Below are 21,899 nucleotides of genomic sequence, written 5' to 3'. Positions count from 1 at the left end.
GAGCACACTTACTGGCAGAGTGGCTGATAAACAGAGTCCAAAAACAAGCTAATCCAAAGAAACAGGGTGACAAGAGCAAGGCAGGCTAAACAGGACAACACACTGTAATGACCAGACAAAGACTAAACAGAAACACCAGGTATATACACACAGGGACTAACGAGCAGGACGGGAGCAACACAGGTGACAGGGATCAAGGTAAACGAGGCAGGCATAGAGACAGCAGGGAAAACAGAGGCAGGCAGAGACAACAGGGGGCAACAGACGGAACACTTGACAGGCAGACATGGGGCAAAATAAATAACCAACACAGACTAAACACATGCTACAAAATACCAGACAAGAATCCAACTTCAGACAATAACAGAAACTTATGTAAACAGACAAACACCGACCAACTAACACAGGGATCTTAACAGACAAAATCCAACGAGAACACAGAACCAGAACACAGAGTACACTAGACACAAGACATGACTGAAACACATGGCAATAGACAGGACAGAACCCAAAACTCAACATACTATAAGACAGATACTAAAAGACTACAAATAAGACCGACTGGGAACCAAAACAGAGCAGACATGCCCACAGTGTGACAGAAGGCCTTTTTAATAAAAGTCAGTTAATTTGTTTTTGTAAAGCACTTTGGTTGAAAGTGCTCTATAAATAATAACTTTAGACCTGTAACTTTTTAGTTCTTTATCTCTCTCAATTTGTCTTGTATTTTGTTATAATGTGACCGTGTGTTGCAAGCAAAGTTTGTTGCACAACATCCGGACGGACATCGTGATGTTGGGAAAAGCATCAATCCTGCTTTAGACATTGGTCAAGGTACATGTAAAACACCGCCTCCTCCTGTGAATTTTAAGCAAATTAGAACAATGGAACTAAATCTCAAAACTCTCACACCATAAAAGACATTTAGAACCACATTAACTTATTACTTATTGAGTCCTAAATCCTTTGGGCCTTTCTTCTGATAAAAAAAACATCCGATTCTGACGTTGGACTATCACCGTCACCTTTGAGTGGGAATATTTCAGGGAATTTTTGAGATTTTGCTGAGTTTATGATCTCAGAACAGAACTGCATAACATGTTAAAATGAATGAATCATATATGTCCGTGATGTTTACCAGGTGGAGGGAGGTTTGGACTCCATGGAGTCTGTCTCAACACCATTGAGGAGTTGCAGTTCTCCCCAGACGGCGTCCTGATGACAAGAGGACCGTCTCAGCACGGTCCTGGCACTCTGCGATGTCCCGGCTGACCTCAACGTTCATCTGCTCGCTAATGCAGAAAACCCCTATGCCATCTACCTCTTGAAGGTACCATAGGCTTTCTATAGACTAAAAGGGAATTGTTCATAAATATAGTTTAAGTTTTTTTTTTTTTTTTTTTTTTTTGTTTTTGATCGATAACATCTCTTAAATTCAATTCCAGGTAGCATTAAAGATGTCTTAAAGTCTTTAATTTGTCTAAAATCTGAAGGCACAGTATTGACGGTCTTGTTGTTCCAGGGTATTGGCGAGCCCCCGGTCTTTGGCTCCACCATTTTCTGTGCCATCAAGTCAGCCATCGCAGCAGCACAGAGAGAGGAGTGGGTACACTTTCCGCTGAGCTCCCCTGCAACAGCTGACAAGATCCACATCGTCTGTCAGGACCATATCACCAAAATGGTACGAGAGCTGAGGTCCATGTTTAAAGGCTGGCAGTGTACCCTAAGAAAAGTCAGTTGTTGTTTAAACTGATGCTGTGACTAAACACTACTAACTGAACCTTGAGCTCAGGTCATTCACACAAACAGAAGCAACATGCAACTCTTCATGTAGTTTGCAAACTCGTCACTCTGCCTGTTTAAATATGGCAGTTTTTAGATCATGCAAAGCTAGGCTAGCAATTCATGGTGTCAAGACATGGAAAAGAATGTAGGAAATTCCTGCGCACTGTTGGCACTAAATGTATTAAATGCTTCACAGTGTGTTGGAGTTTAACTAAACACAGCTGAAAAAGCTTGTTGTGGTCCCTCTGTGGACAACCCCAGTTTTCCGTCTTTTTTTTTTCTTCTTGTCCGAAGGTTCTCAGTCATCCAGGTCACAGTTCTCCAACAAAGGTTTAAATTAAGGGCAAATGGACTTTGTTGAAGATACTTAAACGTTATACCTCTCATCTGAGAGTCTTCTTCAGGTTTGACTGACTGGCAGGGAATCCCAGCTATTTAATCTTGACGGTGTTTTGAGTATCTTCAGTCCAGTTGCTTCCTTGGATTTGTTGGATAGTCTTTATTCTTTAACTAAGTACAAATAGTCTAAAGAGAGAATGCGGTGCAGATACTGAGCTAACATACAAATATTATCTAAACTAGCTGTAATCCAACTGCCAGAAGCTTTGCTATACAGTATGTTACATAGTCCATCCATTAGAATTCGGAAAAAACATTAAACATATCAAACATTAGTACTCCATGTACTTGTTGCATTAGCCAAAATTTCCAGTGTGACCAAATGTGTGCCGTTATATTAACATCACTTTCCCTGATTATCTTCAAGCAGCACTATTTTCCTTACTTGCATCTCCTAACCTCTTCCTGTCAAACGCCTGATTAACAGCACATCCTGTCACTCTTGCAGACCTCATCTCCAGATGGGACCGCGACCCTGGGGTGTGTCGACGTGTGATCAGCCTCAGTCCACAAAGAGACATGTGCGTTAGTTTACCAACAATTATGTACCGGCTGTATGGCTGAGACCATCAATGAGAGCCTGTCATGTTTTCACTACATAACTGGTAGTGTTCTTGCTGTGGTTGTGTACTGATACTGAATGAATTTAGAGGAAACACTAGGTTTATTTCATGTTTAATTTATTCATTCTTTTAAAAATTAAGTGGTTATAAGGCATTTATTTCACATTACACTGTTATAAATGAAAATACATGTGCAATATGAATTAACTCAACTTGTTAAATGTACATACAAATTTTTTATAGGATTAGAGTGTGTGTGTCTGTGTGTGTGTGTGTGTGTGTGTGTGTGTGTGTGTCTGTGTGTGTGTGTGTGTGTGTGTGTGTGTGTGTGTGTGTATAAAAATAACTGTATTAGTTGATTTAGTCAGTCTAGCTTCTGCTTGATCAAATAAAGGAAAACTGATTCAGTTTCAGATGTTTAAGGCCCACGGTTTGAAAGATCCTGGTTTGCTGGCTGGAATCTTGAAACAAAATAAAACAGGGGAAAAGAAAATAATTCACACATTAAATTAATACATTTATGGCCATCATTTTAAAATGCTTTGTAATGGACACAGTTTGTAATACTTGAGAATATTTTTTTTGCTGTGCTATCATTTCTATTAATAAGGAAATACAATAAATCATACTTTTATTTAGCTTACCAATAAAGTTTTTTACAAGACTAGTTTGCTCCCACAAACAAAACAATGAGGAAAGATTGTGCAGAAGCTTCCTAGGTTTTCTCCTGGCATTAAGTTAAGTGCAGTGGGACACCCTGCCATAAAAAGCTGAAAAACTCTTTAGGAGGATTTCAAACCTTGACAAAAGGGATATTTTGAACGACACATCTGAAAATCCATGGTAAATGGTGCTGCTACAGGTGAGTAAATTAAAACATGTGTATAAGGTTTACCACTCCATTTACTGAGTAAGAACACCAGTATTTTTACCTTTTGAGTGAATGGGGAGGCACAAGCCAGACAGGCCTTCTCTGGTGTCGCAGGGCTGTCCAGGGAAAACGGGCCGATTAAACCGCACTCTAAGCGCGCTGCTGCCGCGGCGTGTTTGATGGCGAAGAACACTGAAGAGCCCAGGAACAGGATGGGTTCTCCGATACCCTGCAGAGCCAAAGAATCATCACGAATATTACTTGTTACATAGAGTGATGTAAACACAGCAAGAATCCAAAAATGTTAAAAAAACTAAAACAGAATACCACTGTAGACAAGAGTCTGAGAAGCATATCAAACATTTCATTTTGAAAAAGCACATTGTTTATAGTTCTTTAAAAAAGGTTTATACCTCTTCCTTCAAAAGAATTTGAGCGATTGCATTTCTGCCTTTTGCTCCTAATGTCTTCATACAAATACCATGCAGTGCTGCATATGAACTTCATCTTCATTTGACACAGTGATTCAGGAATGTCAGTGTATCCAGAATTGCACAATGAACCTTTAATAATTGAAAAGGTCAGAGATAATCAAGGGAGACATGATAACTTCAAATAAAAGGGATGAACAGACACAAAGTAAAAACATAATTTGACCTTGGAGGAGTAGATGGCGTGGGGGTTGTGGGAGTCGGACAGCAGATAAACGTTGAAGTGAAGCGGCAGGTCGCAGACCGCAGGGATCTTATACTGAGACGGACCTCGAGTGTACAGGAGCCCAGATGGGGAAAACTTCAACTCCTCCAGAGTGAAGAGACCCAAACCCTGTATGAACGCTCCTTCTATCTGAGAGCACGGACGACGAGGGAAGAAAGGAAGAAGATAAAGTTAGAAAGAGGAAAGAACAGGCAAAAAGGAAGAAAGGGAAAAGCACCACAATCTTTCTGCCAATGTTTTAACCCAAATTAGAAGCCCACAAAGAAAATATGTAGGAATGTGCGCTTTTCTGGGACTCTAAGCCTCAGATTCCTTTAGGAATTTTTGTTAACACTTCCATCCCGTAATGTCCCATAGTGTCATAATTTCTGAGAAACTTTCCTGAAAAGGTGAAATGGACAATGTTTGGTACCAGAGTTAGAGCACGGCCGATATTAGCTTCAGTATCAGTGTATTTATCGGCAAGTATACCTACCTACACCTCACTATAGATATATATTTGGCTGGGCAAGGAAACGCATTATTATCGCGTTAACGCATTAATTAATTAACGCAGACAATTATTTTATCTCACGTTAACGCACCAGAGAGCAATGACAAGTGAATTTTTACATAGTAAAATGTCCCACTTAGTATGCATCTTGGTTACAATAATAATTATTTAAAATAAAATAGGGGATCTGTTTAGCTGCAGATATATCGTTCTTGAATTATTTTACTCCTAAAAGGTGATATCAGTATTGTCCTTAAAACTCCAGTCCAAACCTTCCAGTACTAATTATAAACAAAGTTCTGAGACAGTAGACCCTCATTTATGTGAGTTTTTAGGAAAGAACCAGAAAATAAAAAAGCAGTTGTTTTCCAGAGGTATTCCTGTAAAATCTTGACTGAAACAAGTGACATCCATTTGAAAATCATTTCAATCTTCATTTAGTTGTTAGAAGCTTGATCGCTATATTGGATTAATTGTATGCTTGCCTTTAATGTGCAACTAAACAGACAGAAGACAAGACAGAACAGAAAGAGTTTTAAATGTTTCCATGTTCAGCTGACCTGCTGTGCACTGACTAGAAGACAATTGAAACTGACAAATTAATTGTGTGTGCTAACAGAACATGGTCTCCATTTTCTCTATAATTGATATCAAATTACAGTCCTTCCTTGAAACCTTCCTCACATATTACAGTCATTTTCCTTATGATAACTAAATGGTTACCAGATTCTTCTCTTTTTCTGCCTTTAGCGTCAACAACAGACTAGACTCACCTGGCCGATATCGACTGACGGGTTCACACTTCTACCGATGTCGACCACAATGTCTGTCCTCACCGTCTACAACAAACAAAAAAAGTTCTTTTCAAATGGCACTCTGTTACAATGAGTCTGACCAGTGTTCAGAGATAACATGAAAGGTGTGGAGATGAAATGGTTCAGTTCTGACCCTGTAGTCTCCTGTGAGGCAGTCCAGCTCCACCTCACTGCAACATGCCCCGAATGTAAAGTAAGCGTAAGGCTGGCCCTCCATCTTGTCCCAGTCCATGTAAAGGTCTGGACCTCTGAGGACACACAGCAAGAGGTCACTTTCACTTGATAAATAAATATAGTAGTAAATAGTAGTAATATGGATTGATATTTGTCGTACCTGTAGAATCCAGTAGCTGATAAACTGATTTTCTCAAAGAATGCTGCCGTGACCTGAGTACAAAATAAAGAAATATTTCTGTCATTAAAATGTTGTAAATTCCTAATTTACCCACAGCAATTACTGACAATTGTTTTCTTTCTTATCAAATCATACCCAACTCTCCCATGATCCTTTAGGGTTCTTCTGCCTGATAGGCTCCAGTCGCTGATACAGAGTCTGGCAGGCATTCTGAAAGAAAGAAAAATGAAAATGATACATATCTACAGTAGTAATAAAGAGTTTTGCAAAAATAATGACAGAACTGGACTTTACCTGGACTGCCATACCGTTGGCGTCAGTACCGAAGGAGGCAGCAGAGGGGCAGGTGTTGGGAACAGTGTTGGTGCTAGTTTCACTGATGTAGATCTTAGAAGGCGGGATATGAAGCTCACAACTCGCCACCTAACAGCAAACAGGACACAAACCCTGAGCTGAAAGGATAATACTGGCACTATTCTACATTTTTGTTATTGGGAACAGATCACATGAAAACCACCTCACAAATATATAGTTTCATTTTTTAAAAAAGGCTCAGGAAATTTCTAAAACAGCTGCTCACTGAAGTTTTTAACAAACAAAAAGGAGGAAATTATGCATTCTTTGGGCACAATTTTCTGCGGCGGATTAATCCCCATTTGGTGCTTTAGAGTATTAGGAGCAGCAGGGTGGTGTATGTGGGACTGAGTCAAAATAAACTAGGGTGTGCGTTCATGGTGAAGAAGGAACAGGTCACCCAGTGCAGCAGTGAGGCTCACTGGTGTGTTTTAAATAGTTTGTAGAAACAATGGAGCTCTATGGATCAGAGGAAGAAGATATATCAGGCTTTGATACACACACAGTACTTGTTAGTACCATCAGTTCATTTGTAGTTTGATCTTCATGGAGTTTGTTGACAGTAAGAAAAATATAGAATCTCACCTGATTTATCCTTTAAGGGTCAGACATTTTACTAATAAACAGAACAAAATAAGGAATTAAAACTGATGGCTGAGAGGCGGATCTCTTGGAGTTTTATTCAGACAACCTGCAGGAATGTCTAAATGAAAACTGTTGTTTTTTTTAAACCTTTAGATGAATTTGGACAAAGTTTAACACTTTATGACATGGACTCCTTGGAAGGTAGGGAGACACCATTTTAACGTTTTAGATGTATACTCTGCAATAGTGTTGTAGTACGCGAGACCGGTCTTAAGACCACTTTTTGATGGTCTTGGTCTTGTCTTGGTCTCGACCGCATTTGTACTCGGTCTTGTCTCGGTCATTAAGGACTCGGGATTTTATTTCAAGACCATAACTTTGGGAATATCAATAAATTGCTTTTGCATTATCCGATTTGTTAACATCCTAACTTTGATTGGAAATAAAACATATTGCTTCAAATGCAACCAATAACCCTAATTAACGACTGCAACCCCTCCCTGCGATGCTTACGTTGATTTCAGCTCTTAGTGTTTGTATGTATGTTTTAATGGAAATGTGGATCTTTCAGATCAATTTGAGAACTACCTATGATTTCGTTTCACATTTTATTGCGTGCCATGCAATGCAGGGAACTGGTCTTGGTCTTGACTCGGTCTCGCCCTCCCTTGGTCTTGGTCTCGACTGCTCTCAGCCCCTAAAAGTCTTGGTCTTGTCTCAGTCTCGATAAAACCCGGTTCTTGGTCTTGACTTGGTCTCGGTTTGGGCGGTGTTGACTACAACACTACTCTGCAGTGAACAAAAAGGCAAGACTCAAACCTGTCAATACATATATGACATGTTCATATTCATGGAACATAAAGCAGTCTGTGAATGTTTGAATGTTCTTAATCAACAGGTGGAACAGTGGGTAACAAATGATTATAAAGTAGATTGAAGAGGCTGTGATGACCTGTGGACACTTAACTTCTTTCTCACAGTACCTGTTGCATTTTAGTGTGGATTCCCTGACCCATCTCCGTCCCGCCATGAGTTACCAGAACTGAGCCGTCTTTATAGATGTGAACCAGAGCTGCAGCCTTTAACACACAAACAGGCACAATCACCATCACAAAAAAATATTTTTTTAAAAGCAACTAAAAGAGTGTGGAAATGTTTTTTCTTTCAAATAAATTAAACACATTAACATCTTCATTATGCTACAGTAGCCATGTCTGAAAAGTTGAACATATTTCCCAGCTACATTTGTGCTACAATCCTTACAAAAATGCATCCTGATATAAGCCAGAACAAGTAGGAAAATACACAAAAATCTTATCAGTGCATAACACCTAGTTGAGACAGACCAAAGTGAATCCCACAGACCTGATTTAAGAAGCTCTCTGCAAAAGCGATCCCATATTTGATGGGGATGATGGACATCCCCCTCTTCTTCCAGCGATTCTGTTGGTTAAACTGGTCGATAGCTCTGCACCGGGCGCTATAGTCAGACTTCACCTTACATTCCTCCCAGCAGCGCAGCATGTTTTCTGGGCTGAACTCAAACTTGTAGTGGGTAACTGACGGCCCCTTGTACATGTTGATCTCCCGAATCTGATGAAGAATTTGAAAATAGGAATCATATGCTGGGAGGGGTCTTTTGTAAAAATACAAGATATTGACCAGTGCCTGCCACCTGTAGTTTTTGAGAAGTTCTTCTCTTTTTAATATACACAATTTCACAAGATTACATGTATAATGACCTGGTCTGCAGGGCGTCCCAGCACCACAGCCACGTCGTTGACCATGTTCTCCACGATCATGATGCTCTGCGGCACACCGAACCCCCTGAAGGCCGTGTTGGAGGGCAGGTTGGTCCTGCAGGCGGCAGCACGGCCTTTCAGGTTGGGGATGTTGTAGGCGTTGTCAATGTGAAGGAGAATTTTTTCTACTACCTGCAAGAACATAGATGATTACCTGGTTTTTTTCCGCTTTATCTGTTTCTGACACCTGAAGGAAACACACAGTCGAATGACAAACAGCTTCTACCAACCAAAAGAGATTCATCGACAGTGTTGCCAGCATTGATGTAGTACTGGATATCTGCAGCCACGATCCTTCCATCATTCATGAAACCCACCTGAAATAAATCAGCAATCAGCTATCAAGATTTCCTAATCTCTCCTGACCCACACCACGACTTCAACATGTGGGAGGTTAAGGACAGGTCTGGAAGTAACTTTAATTATCCATTTTTTAAAACCACAAGAGAAAAGTGTAACAACAATGTGTATAAATGTGTGTAAACATATTTTACTCCTTTAATAATCTTTTTTTCCCCTTTAATAATCTCATGACCTGTAGGATTTATCGTAGGATCTCTTGGGCAGTTTTGACCCCAAGGTCAGATTTAAAGATTTATCTTGAGAACCTTGCTGAAATGAAAGGCATAGTGTGTTATACTTTGTATTTTCCCAGGACAGGGTGGCGGCCTCCTGTGATCAACATGTCCTCGCCCCGCTCCAGTACACAGCGGACTGCATGGTTGGTCCTGTACACAATTTAAAACAATTATATTAAAGAAAAATAGACTATTCCAGCCTTTTTTTGATCCCCAACATTTCATTTTCTCTAACTGTTATTGTTTCCTCTTTTCACTGACATGTTCTTTTGTCCGAAAAAGATTTTCTGGTCCTGTTTGTTGTTTTTGAATCATTAGGCAAATTCAGTCCACTGTGACTTACTTCCACGCAGCCACAGATGTAATACTAGCCAGTATCGAGGTTTTTGTGACCTTCCCACCGAAAGCTCCGCCCATCCTTTTGACGTGACAGGTGACCCTGTTGGATGGGATGTCCAACGTCTCCGCTATTGCATCCTGTAGTCAGGAAAATGAGACAAAACAAACAACAACAATCCACCTTCCCTCTCATTTCTCGTTCACCATCACTATCAGTCTAAACCATAACACATTTATACAGTATGAACTAGTAAGTACCGCTCTCTCTTTATTAAAGAACTGTTCACTTTTAACACACTTTCCATAAATTAACTGACAGAAAATTTTGTAAGGCCTTTACATAATGACTTTGATCAAAATTTCTGAGTACCTGAGTTGATGTTGGCCACTGAGTGGAGACATAAACGTTGAACTCCATCTCCTCACCAACAGGAACAACCAGCATGCTCTGAGTCTCCATGTAGAAATGCTCCTGGCCACCCATTCGAATCCCTCCTGAGGAAACAATTACAAACACAGTGAGGTAAAAACACTGGAGAAATGGACTAATCCAAATTCTAGTTCTGTTTTAGACGGGATGAGTTGCAGTACAAAAGGAGCAGCAGTGCACTGTATGTTAGGAAGACAAGCTTGAGGCAAAAGTCTAGCCAAATCTTTTATATAAAACTGAATACAAAATGAATAATAAAAGTACGATTCTTGTATTTTACAAAAAACACCAACATGTTTCAGCACATGCATGTTCTTCTACTAAGAGAAACAGACTTTTACCTTCATAAAGGTGATCAACAGTCTTAAAGGCATCAGCCACGTTGCCTCTCTCAATCACCCTCCGAGGCTCAAAGAAAGACGACTTCTCAATGGCTTCCTGTCGCAGGGAGAAACAACCAACAAAGAGGAGCTGTGATGTCGACTCACACACCTAAGAGTAAGACTGTAGAAAGCTAATTCTGCACTGCTGTCTACAGGTTCAAACTTTCAAGGGTGCAAGTATCCAAAGATACTAAACACAGCAAAAAAGAAGGTAATATGAACAAAATGATACACAAACAAGATCTGATGTGGTACAGCAGTACAAGAATTGTGTCTTCTTGAGTTGGATTTCTTTGATGACATTAAGAGCTGAGCTGGAGTCCACAGACCTCTGTAGTAAAAACCGGGTCAGGCAGGTCTTCATAGCTGATCTTCACACCTGCCGCTCCTCGTTTGGCATGCGCCCTTGTATCAGCGACCACCGCACATATGATCTGGCCAACGCATGACACCTGCAGACAAACCGGGAGGCAGACAATTATACTGCAGATACAAAACAAGTTGATCATAGCAGCTTGTTTTGAGGTTCTAGCTTACACTAGTGACAAGGGCATATTTGTCACCAAGGCCTTGACATTCAAGAACTTGGAATAAACAGCAACAGAAACATAGTTTCTATTTACTGAAATGTAAAATATTGGCACACAGTGACTTGCACTGCACATCCTGTAATACTGTCCGGCAGAATATAGGGAAAAATATATTTACAATATACTGAAAAATGTTGGTGGTGTAAAAAATACAAGAGCTATTCCTAGATAATTCATGATAATAATGATTATGGTATTCATATACTGTATATTTCTAGTAACATTTTATATTTGCACATATTTTCGCATATTACCACATAACATTTACATTGTTCCAATCCTAAAAAGTTAAATACTTCCCAGGTATTTTATGGCTTAGAGAACTGTAATCAGTGAATCAATATTCTGACACTGTTTGCATTACACATTAAAAAATGTATATTTTCGGAAGTCTATCTGTGTTTAAATAAGCCAGTTCAGAGCTGTTGTGGATTATATACAATCCATAAAGAATATAAATATGTGTACACAAACACACACACACACACAAACCATGAAAACCAAGACATAAAGCGGTGTGCACACACTCGCACTCTACCTCGCTCTCAGCAAGCAGCTCCTCAGGATAACCAAACATTTTACGGACTTTCTTCCCAGGAATATCTTTGGCCGTGATGACATCGACGACACCTGGAAGCTGCAGAGCCTCGCTCATGTCCAGTCCTCTGTTGGACCAAAGACATGTTTAAAACAAGAAGTGTAGATTTACAGTAGAAGGTGTGTCAGAGATCAGTGGCTGCAAAACTCCACAAATTGTTCACTTTGTCCTTACGTGATTTTAGCATGTGCTCGGGAGCTGGTGACCAGAGCCAGGAAGAGCTCCCCGTTGGTTCTGGGGATGTCGTCACAGTACACGGCCTCGCCTGTGGCATGGCTGATGGCAGAGCGATGCATGATGGGACGCCCCACTGGGTCCTGGTCGCTCTGCCTCTTTGACACATCCTGAATAAGAAGAAGAAGCAGTCAGGTTAATTTACTGTTGTGGGTCGACGAAAGGAAACACAACGTTGTTAACTGTGTAGTGTTTTATCAAACTGTGAAAATGCTTTGAATGGGGGATATCTTCTGACCTGGAACTCCTGCACGCTGGGCTGGATCTCTCTGGGTAAAGGCTGAATCTGCATCTTCTCAGGAAACTCATCTGTAATCACATTCTGTAAACAGAAACTTTCTTGTATAAGTATCTCATACCATGTTGGAGTGCGTTATGTCAGGTAAAAAATTACATTTGAAACTGTAGTAGTTTTTTATCAGTGTCCTGTCCTACCATTTCTCTGAGCTTCAGCAGGATCTCCAAGTTAAATTTGAAGAGGAAGCTGAGAGTCAAAGAGCGACGAAACTCCACCTTGCCTCCAGGAGCTGAAGGAGGGAGGACCAACTCATCCAGGAGGATGTCATAGGCCCGGCTGAGGGTCTCATTGTCCCAGGGCCTGAAGGAAACACAGGAGTTTTTTAGTGGCTCTTGGGTCATGTCTAACTCTTTTATTTTATCCTATACTGAAACTGAAGATGCTTTCTGGTTTCAATTTACTAAAAGTTAGAGTGCAACCAGAAGTAGCTGATTAGTAGAGAAGAGAGGAGCTGAATAGGAAGAAAGGAAGGACAGGAAGGGGGAAGAAAAGGAAATAGAGGAAAGTAGGAAACATAAGAAAATACTGGTAATTCACTTCTGATAAAAAAATAAAGAAAAACTAATATATAAATTAGACTAAATTACCCCAAAGAGTGTGATGAACATGACTGACCTTGTGACAATAGCTGCGCAGGTTTTGGCGGCGCTAACAGTGGTTGGCCCCAATCCTCCGTAGTACACATCGACATCCTGAACCATTCGGGATCCCTCTGAGAAAAACACCCTCATCCCGGTAGTCACTGTGGCAAAGGAGCTCTCCTTCCTCGGAGCCTGACGGAAAGCTCGAATAAACTCCCCCTGCAGGACAGAAACTCATGTAGTAATCTATGAAGTTCTTCCATACATAAATATTTTACCATTTTATTAGCTGTTCTTTGTTTGGAACAAAAATAAGAAGAAGAGCAACTCACACTGTCAATAATGTAACAAAAGGTATTAAACCAACACAACCGGACAAATTCATGTCTTTTGATTAAACCTATGACTTGTGACTTATTTTAGTTGCCTTAATTTCACACTTTTTTCATTCATCTGACAGATCTTCTTTTTTTCTTCTTTTTTATCTTCTTTATTAGATTGTTGACCTATAGTATACCTGCATAAGGTGATAAAAAAGCCAATATAAAACTTTAAGAACACCATTTGAAAGCTTTTCAAAGCCTTACATTTTCATTTGAGACTCAGAAATAGTGAAGAGAAACTACAGAACAAATTTAAGGGTAATTTGTTCATTAATATTATTTGAAATATATGTACCTTTCTGGAGAAGGGAATGAAGACAGAAACAACAATCTCCTCTGGCTTCAGGATGGTTTTTCCAAAGCTCACAAAGAAATCCTGATTTAGAGGAACCTCTCGTCTTCCTCCTGTTAGATTCAGACAGAACTGCTTGTTAATCAGGAGCAGTGTTGGGCAAAGTTACTTTTAAATGTAACTTGTTACATTACAGTGTAACTTACTGAATTTTCTTTTAGTACTTTTGCATCATCAGAAATGAAAATCCCTTAGTGAATGTGTTACATTTAAACAAAATTAATCCGAGTCCTCTAACGCATTACTTTTGTAGTGCGTTACCAACATTGATCAGGGGTGAAGAAAACTAAAAGTGCGTGACATGAATCTACATTTTTCTACAGTCTCAACAGCATAGATTCTTTGACAAAATCTCTCACATGGTTCCTAAACTCTTAACTTACCGTTCAAAATTACGCTCACTTTGCAGTTCCCGGCGGCCAAAACGGGGTTCAGATCTGAGTTTGGGTATGCACTCATGACGCTGCCACCAAGAGACTAAATATGCAAAAGAAAAAATAAACACATGCATTTAATTATTCATATATATAAATTCACATGATTTTATGATTAAATCTAAATAATACGTAAACTTCATTTGTTCTCCAGAGCCCTTTTCCAACTACAGGAGGGGAGAAGGAAGAGAGTAAAGAAAGGAAAAGATGGATGAAGGAAGGCAAGAAGTTCATAAATTAAAGATGAGAAAGAAATGACTTATGTCAACATTTCGGACTGAAAACATATTAGTAAAGTTGGAGTTTACTTACAGCAACGTTACGGATCTGCTGGCTTCCCAGGTTCCCCAGCTGTTGGATCAGGGCTCTGAACAGTTCGGTCTTCTCTTCTGGAAACTGAGGAACCAGCTTCTCCAAAAGAGATCGAACCTCGGACAGACTGCAGCCCGCTCCCACCCAGACACCTGAAGAGAAGCCAGTATGTTACCAACAAATCTGCAAGCTTGGTGCTGTCCTGAGTTTCTTTTCTTATGTTTATGTTGATGAGTTTCATGAACCTCCGGGACCTCAATACGGAAACTACAAAGAGAGGTTACCCACCCTGTTGTGTCTGAGTGACCTCAAACAGCTCCTTTACTCTGGTTGGAGATATTATCAGTGGATGCAGAACGCCTTTGAACTTTATATCTGGACCTTCAACACAAAGCAGTTCAACTGGTCTGAATCTGAATATGACAATAGTCAAGTCAAGTCAAGTTTATTTATAAAGCACATTTAAAAACAACCAGAGTTAACCAAAGTGCTGGACAAGTTATACAGAAAAAGATATAAAAAATAAAACCAGATAAATTAAAACAGTCTAAACAATTAATAACATACAGCAATAAGACACAAGCGCAGGTGCCCCTAAACAGACTCAAACGCCAAAGAATATAAATGTATTTTAAGTCGAGACTTAAAAGTGTGGATAGTGGGGGATGATCTAATAATCAGGGGTAAATTATTCCACAGTCTCGGGGCCAACACTGAAAAGGCACGGTCACCCTTTGTTTTCATACGAGACTGTAGGATGGCTAAGAGGGATTGGTTTGATAATCTGAGGGGTCTGGAGGAGTGATGAAACATAAGGAGTTCTGAAATATAAGATGGGGCCAGTCCATGTAATGCCTTAAAAACAATTAACAGCACCTTAATATCGACTCTATATTTGACTGATAACCAGTCAAGAGTAGCCAATATTGGGGAAATATGGTCCCTCTTCCTTGTACCAGTTAACAATCTAGCAAGCGTTATAAAGATTAGTGACAGATGCCAAGTACAAGGAATTGCAGAAAATCAATTCGAGATGATATAAGAGCATGCAAGACAGTTTCTAGGTCCTTTACAGAGAGAATGGATTTAAGTTTCGCTATGGTCCTTAAATGAAAAAATCTACCTTTAACAACAGAGTTTATATGTTTGTCGAATTTTAATGCTGAATCAAAGATAACCCCTAAGTTCCTAGCAAAGGGTTGTACATTAATGTACAGGGGTCCCACATTTATTGATAATTCCTCAATTGAGTTAGGGGAACCAAATAATATTACTTCTGTCTTGTTTTCATTTAGTTGGAGAAAGGTGATTGCCATCCAACGCTTAATACCATTTAGACAGTTGGAAATGGACTGTAAGGACTTTGAATCACCTTCAGAGGTAAGTACAGCTGTGTATCATCAGCATAGCAGTGGTATAATATTTTATGTTTAGGGAGAATGGAGCCCAAAGGGAGCATATACAAAGAAAATAACATTGGCCCCAAGATTGAACCTTGAGGTACTCCACATTTAATTGCTTCTGAAGAAGAGGAAATGTTACCAATGTTAACAGAAAAAGTTCTATCTTTCAAATAAGAGTGAAACCACTGTAGCGCGACACCCTGGATACCAACCCCTTGCTGGAGGTGATCCAGGAGGATGTCATGATCAACGGTGTCAAAAGCCGCACTGAAGTCAAGCAAGAGTAAAATAGCACAATTTCCAGAATCACCAAACAGCAACAACTCATTTAATACTTTAAGCAGTGCCGTTTCTGTACTGTGATGTATCCTGAAACCTGATTGAAAGTTATCCAGAACATTGTTTTCAGCTAAAAATGAGGAGAGTCGAGAAAGAATGACCTTCTCCAAAAATTTAGACATAAAAGATCATTTAGAAATGGGCCTAAAATTATTAAAATCCATAGGGTCAAGATTGGGTTTTTTAAAAAGAGGCTGAACCACAGCAAGTTTAAAAGTGGATGGAAAAATTCCATTTATAAGAGAGCTATTTATTATAGACAAAAGGCTAGGAGCAACAACATCTAAAACCTCTTATAAAAATACACGAGGGGACAGTGTCCGTAGGAGCAAAAGTAGGCTTCATGAGTGAGGCTATATCGATCAATTCAGACAAGGCCACAGGCTCAAAACAATTTAGGGCATGGGACAAGTTCAGATGGGTCAAGACCGGAGGGTGAGATACCAAATCTAATGACGTCAACCTTATCAATAAAAAACCTCAAGAACTTCTCTGTAATTTCAGAGGTAGCATTAGGGAGTGCAGTAGCATGGTTTAGTGCAGTGTTTATTACACTGAACAAGGTCTTAGGGCTGTGTGCATTTCTAGCAATGATATCAGAGAAATACTTTACTTTTAGACTTTGACCAGGCGTTGGTAAGATGTTAGGAATTTCTCAATATTTCGTAGGACACTTGTAGTTTATTCTATTTCCAGTTCCTCTCTGCATTCCTGCATTCCTGTCTAAGGGCACGGGTCTCACTATTAAGGCAAGGCTGAGCTTTGACTCGTTTGACTTGTTGTTTTCTAATATAAAAGTCCATGCAAATCTTTAAAAAGATCCATAATTAGTTTTTGTTGTTCTAGTTTGTAATTAACTATATCAGGTTTATATCTGAATTTAGCCATATCCAGTACAATTAAACAACTACAAAACCAAATCCTGGCCTTATTAAGAACACCTCTTTTCACAACCGCCACTTTGTAAATTACCTCTCTCTCTCTCTCTCTCCCTCATATATATATATATATATATATATATACACACACACACACACACACACACACACACACACACACACACACACACACACACACATTTCTCGCTCAGTGGAAGAATGGTTTTACTACTGACCTATGTTGGTGTTTCCCATGACCAGCGGGGCTTTAGGGTTACTAGTCTTCAGCTGGACCAGCTCATCCAGGGAGGCAGGGGACACCCAGCTCATCCTCTCCCCGTGAAAGGTGAGTGTTTGTGGTTTCGCTGTTTCTGCCATCAACTGTGATGAAAGTGGTGTTTTTATATTGTAATTACTATTAAAAGTACTTTGTAACCGCAATAACTCATCCACTTTAGACTTGAGGTGTTTATGCTACATGTGGTTAATAAAAGATATTTTACATAATTCACTTTGAACAATAAGTCGTGAAAATTAGCACTACTAACAGCAAAAAGAGAGCTTTGGCAGTGAGCCAGCTGATACACAAGAACTCAAATGACCCGCTGTGAGTTAATACTGTGTGCCAAGTATGTACAAAGGGAACTGCTTGTTGTGTGAAACAACATCTGATGCCTTACAATCAGTTCAGGAGGAAAGATCAGCTCCTGTGTTGGGTCCAGGGGCAGAAACTCTTCCTTGTCAAAAAGCTGTGGCTTTTCCTGGAGCACATAATAAGGTGCAGTAAGAGGAAGATAGAAAAACACAGAAGTGAATGGAAAAGGATCAAAACTAAAAAGGGAAGGAGAAAATAAAAAAAAAAAAAAAAAAAAAGAAAAATTTGGAAGAAAATAAAACAGGCAAGCAAAGAAAAAGTGGGAAAAAAGATAAACATTTGAACTCACATGCCCTGGTTCGTCAGTATTTTCCTCTCCATTGAGGCAACATTTCCCAGCTCCATTGTCTTGGCAGCAGTTGGCTTCCTGATGAGATTAATTTACTTAATGTCACATTGAGTGCAGCAATTACACATTTATTACACATTTTCCCATCATGTGAATTCATGTTTTTAATCATCAGATCAAAAGGATTCAGCACTGTTGAAGCCTTTCTGCTCTACTAACTACTGTTTACTGTTTTTGCTATCAGATGTGAAACTTGCATTGTGGCAATAACCAGTCCTACGAACAGATTAAGATTACGCAACCTGTATTGGTTTTAGAGCTGAGCTTTGTACCTGACAGAAGGTCCTGCAGCCGTCAACAATGGGTCGATATCCAGTACAACGACACAGATTACCTGAAAAGCATGGATTCACAATGAGGACAGGACTGGGTGCATATCAGGTTTGTGAGATTGTATTCTTGTTTGATAATAAAAATCATTGGTATGTTCCCATGCATATGGATACAAAGATAATAACCACAACAAGGCAATGCTGCGTAAACACAAAGAGTGCTCACTCTTTGTTTGTTTCTTCACATCTGTGATGGTACATATCTATTTTTCCTGGTTATTACATTGAACATTAAATTAAATTATAATAGATTTCAGAAAAAAAACGAGCAAACAAACCAGCCAGAGCCTGTGTGATGTCCTCCATGGTGGGCCGAGGGTTGTTCCTCAGCAGAGCGTACATGGACATCACCATCCCTGGAGTGCAGAAGCCACACTGGGAGCCATGAGCCTTCGCTATTCTCTCCTACAAACACAACGTCCACAGTTCAGGCTCCCATGAGATGACTTTTAAATCATACATTTATTCTTTGGATCTGTGCGTTCAATTATATGCATAATTCTGGAATATAATGGCAAACTGTGTAAACATATACCCAGGAACACAAGTGAAGAATTCAGAGCACTCACATGAAGTTGATGAGAAACTTCTGAGAGGTGAAGGAACTTGATTGCATAGACATCAATAAATTTAGCTGGCTAGGCTAACGTCACTGTTCAACATTCTTTACACAGAGAGACATAAAAATATAGGGAGGATAAATAATAATTGGATCTATATAAATTTACCAACTCCCTCAGCACATAATGCTGAAATAAGTAAGGCGTCCCAGCACTGACCTGGACAGGGTGGATCCTGGTCTTGGTGCTGCCAATGCCCTCCACCGTGGTGACGGCAGCTCCGTGAAGCTGGCAGAGCGGCAGGAGGCATGCGTTGGCTGAGTAATGGCTGATGGTATGGTGAAGGGAAACTGTGCTGATGGATCTGACAGAAAACATAACATTAATACAAGTACCATTACTACTGCTACTTTTATTGTTACTAGCAATGCTACTGGTGTTACTGCTACAACTTAATACCACTGCTACTGCTGCTGCAGTGGTTTCTGACCCCTTTTCTAACACTATTCTCACTTAAGCTTTTTTTCTTGTGAAATACTGAATACTTTCACCTATTAAAATTAAACTATTTGTGAAGCCACTCTTGAGTTGCTCACAAGTAGATTGCAGTTAAATTGCTCACTATAACTTGTGGTGTGGAGTCATAATTTAACATTACATTTACTTTAATTATCGCATTATTTTCCTCAATAAAAATATAACAAATGTTCGATAAATGTTCAATAATGTTTGATGTAGTTCATTTGAATCACGAACAAATTAACACTTCATTTTTATGAAGATATTTATTTTGTGCAGGAAAAGGGACTGAAAAATTATTTGTTAAAAAATTATTTTTTCTACTTCAGGTTTTGAGACAACAGGTTTGACTACTACCTGTGGACCCGGACATTATATTACTACCACATTTACTTTACTACTAGTACTGTCACTACTACTCTGCTAATGTTAATCCTAATGCTGTCAGAACCACTGAGAATAATATTCTTATGTTAATTTATAATACATAAAAAAAAAACAATAGCTTTTATTCCATAAATCAAACAACAGTCTGAAGAATGTTTCTCACTATTATAAGTCCTTATTATTATCATTCTCCTAATAACAGCAAATAATGTGTGATGTTTTGAGCATACATAATCTGTCTACAGATCATTCAGATCTACAGTAATCATACACTTTAAAGTCAGAATGTAGAAAGTTGTCCTCTGTATTGTAGGCTCTGTCCACCATTTGTTTTACATTTGGATGTGTGTGTTTGTGATCGATTAGCTCCTCCTCTGCTACAGCAGAGTGAAGGAGTGAAATGCGTTTTACTGGTTTGGTGCCAGGAAGGGAAATTACCATCAGCTCTTCCTTAACTCTTAGCTGTGGATTTCCAAACCACTTTGGCAGATAACCACCTCACATTCAACCTCCCTCTTGTTTTCAAAAAATCTAATTTAGTAAATAAAATGGCATTTGGTATTTTGGAATTTAACCAACCATGTTCATGGCTGAACGAATACATTTTCCGGTCTGTGTTGCACCCAGTTGTAATAAATACTGACCTTGGTGAGAAGCTTGGAAGATTTTTTCGCCAATCTGCTCCCTGACGTGATGAGGTTAAATAATGCCTCTGACATTTAAATTTAAAATTAGCTGTTCGTCTACACAGAGATTGGTTTGCTATTAAGCTAGCAGCTGGTGCTGGGGGAAATGTTGACAGTCTCAGGTGAATCGAGTCACAGGGTTACATAAAGCTTCCCAGGCATCTCCTGGTATATACTGTCATATTGCATTAATTGACACATCCATCCACATTTTCTGCATGTACCAAACAGTACGGTATCTTTTACTCTGCTATATGTGACATTTCTTTATAGATCATTTGAACATACTTTTTAATGCACACCTATTCTTAAGTTGTGTAATTATCTTTTATGTTATGTTTCGTTCGATGCTGTGTTGGACCTGAAAAAACATTTCATGCCAACTGTATCTGTATTGTTGGAATAATAAATAGATTTTTTGAAATTTCAACAAAGTGATTGTTTATATTTTAAGAAAAAGTAAGTAAAGTAAAACTGACCAGTGATTCACAGGTGTTTTGCACCAGAACTATGTTTGCTTTCCTCAACTTGATTCTAATCTTGCAAGCCCTAAAATGTATCGTTCAAACCTTTGAGGGGTCCTGATCCACAGGCTGGGAGCCAGTGGTGTTATCTATACAAGTAAATAGTATGGAATTGGGACTCAGTGCTAGTCTCTGCTCCAATTAATATAATCAATTTGTGACATAATAACGTGGTGTACAGTTCTGAAATACCAGATAAACTACATGGTTGTGATTTTCAGTCAGTGCTATAATATTAAAATGAATTGGTATGAGGTCACAACTTGTCTAATTGTGTCTTGGTCAATCAGGCAAGGTCGTGCGGTTTATCATAAAGGATACATGATGGTTTTGGTGGCAGGTTGGTAGCGCGAGACCATGACAGTGCACGCCCCACAGCCTCCACCGCCGCAGCCATACTTTGTTCCAGTTAATCTCACTGAAGTCACAATCAAGGAAATAACCAGCCTCAGGTATCGAAACCTGTAGGTGGCGCTCACATCAACAAAAAATTCAATCATAAAAGCATATTTATGAAGGTTGATTTGAAGGTGATCTGAAGGATACGCTTCTCTCTGAGGAAGGACAGCAGCATGGTTTCAGGGTCTGCATGGTTCTCTGTTACCTGTTTTGACAGAAAGAGAAAAGAGAAAATGTATTAAAATATTTTTTTTTAAATATTATTCAGTGGTGGAAAGTAACCAAGTAAGTCTACTCCAGTACTGTATCTACAGATTACTTTCTCGATTAATCAACTATTTGTTTAGGCTGTAAAATGTCACAAAATTGTGCAAAATGCTCATCATTGTTTCCCAGGGCCTAGAATGTCACCTTCAAATGTCTTGTTTTGTCTGACTAATAGTTCAAAACCCAAAGATATTTCATTTATTATCAAATATAATCATACATTGTAGTATAATAATACAGTTTTTACTGCACATACTGGGTATTACATACTGTAATTTCAATTGTTAACACAAGTGGTGAGTCATTATTTTGGGATCAAAGACGTGAAAGATTTTCAAAGCAGCAAAAAA

General features: G+C 39.2%; 1 protein-coding gene across 4 annotated transcripts in view; it reads right to left on the bottom strand.

Annotated features, from left to right (window-relative positions):
* Positions 1-2,847: 2,847 nt before the first annotated feature.
* The window catches only part of aox6 (aldehyde oxidase 6), a 21,906-nt gene continuing 2,854 nt past the window's right edge, over positions 2,848-21,899 (bottom strand). For 2 of the 4 annotated variants that reach the window (XM_046060434.1, XM_046060425.1), the window contains exons 2-35: positions 21,430-21,487; positions 21,205-21,301; positions 18,987-19,095; positions 18,486-18,612; positions 18,148-18,209; positions 17,816-17,893; positions 17,552-17,632; positions 17,108-17,252; positions 14,540-14,632; positions 14,252-14,403; positions 13,889-13,982; positions 13,449-13,558; positions 12,805-12,989; positions 12,327-12,489; positions 12,130-12,213; positions 11,832-12,001; positions 11,598-11,724; positions 10,799-10,921; positions 10,428-10,524; positions 10,027-10,151; positions 9,661-9,794; positions 9,380-9,467; positions 8,970-9,056; positions 8,680-8,871; positions 8,303-8,530; positions 7,921-8,016; positions 6,293-6,421; positions 6,134-6,208; positions 5,978-6,030; positions 5,777-5,891; positions 5,602-5,667; positions 4,276-4,464; positions 3,680-3,847; positions 2,848-3,208 (exon numbers count right to left, since the gene is read on the bottom strand). In XM_046060434.1, the coding sequence (XP_045916390.1) occupies positions 3,158-3,208; positions 3,680-3,847; positions 4,276-4,464; positions 5,602-5,667; positions 5,777-5,891; positions 5,978-6,030; positions 6,134-6,208; positions 6,293-6,421; positions 7,921-8,016; positions 8,303-8,530; positions 8,680-8,871; positions 8,970-9,056; positions 9,380-9,467; positions 9,661-9,794; positions 10,027-10,151; positions 10,428-10,524; positions 10,799-10,921; positions 11,598-11,724; positions 11,832-12,001; positions 12,130-12,213; positions 12,327-12,489; positions 12,805-12,989; positions 13,449-13,558; positions 13,889-13,982; positions 14,252-14,403; positions 14,540-14,632; positions 17,108-17,252; positions 17,552-17,632; positions 17,816-17,893; positions 18,148-18,209; positions 18,486-18,612; positions 18,987-19,095; positions 21,205-21,301; positions 21,430-21,487 (3,951 nt within the window). In that variant the 3' untranslated portion in view covers positions 2,848-3,157. Of the gene's footprint in view, positions 3,209-3,679; positions 3,848-4,031; positions 4,182-4,275; positions 4,465-5,601; positions 5,668-5,776; positions 5,892-5,977; positions 6,031-6,133; positions 6,209-6,292; positions 6,422-7,920; positions 8,017-8,302; positions 8,531-8,679; positions 8,872-8,969; positions 9,057-9,379; positions 9,468-9,660; positions 9,795-10,026; positions 10,152-10,427; positions 10,525-10,798; positions 10,922-11,597; positions 11,725-11,831; positions 12,002-12,129; positions 12,214-12,326; positions 12,490-12,804; positions 12,990-13,448; positions 13,559-13,888; positions 13,983-14,251; positions 14,404-14,539; positions 14,633-17,107; positions 17,253-17,551; positions 17,633-17,815; positions 17,894-18,147; positions 18,210-18,485; positions 18,613-18,986; positions 19,096-21,204; positions 21,302-21,429; positions 21,488-21,899 lie in introns of those variants that run through there. The other 2 variants (XR_006826715.1, XM_046060443.1) reach the window with 2 other exon arrangements.

Source organism: Micropterus dolomieu, linkage group LG01 (genome assembly GCF_021292245.1).
Source record: "Micropterus dolomieu isolate WLL.071019.BEF.003 ecotype Adirondacks linkage group LG01, ASM2129224v1, whole genome shotgun sequence".
In the NCBI taxonomy this organism is placed as follows: domain Eukaryota; kingdom Metazoa; phylum Chordata; class Actinopteri; order Centrarchiformes; family Centrarchidae; genus Micropterus; species Micropterus dolomieu.
Note: the sequence above shows the minus strand (reverse complement) of the source record. Positions and strands in the feature narration are given on the sequence as shown.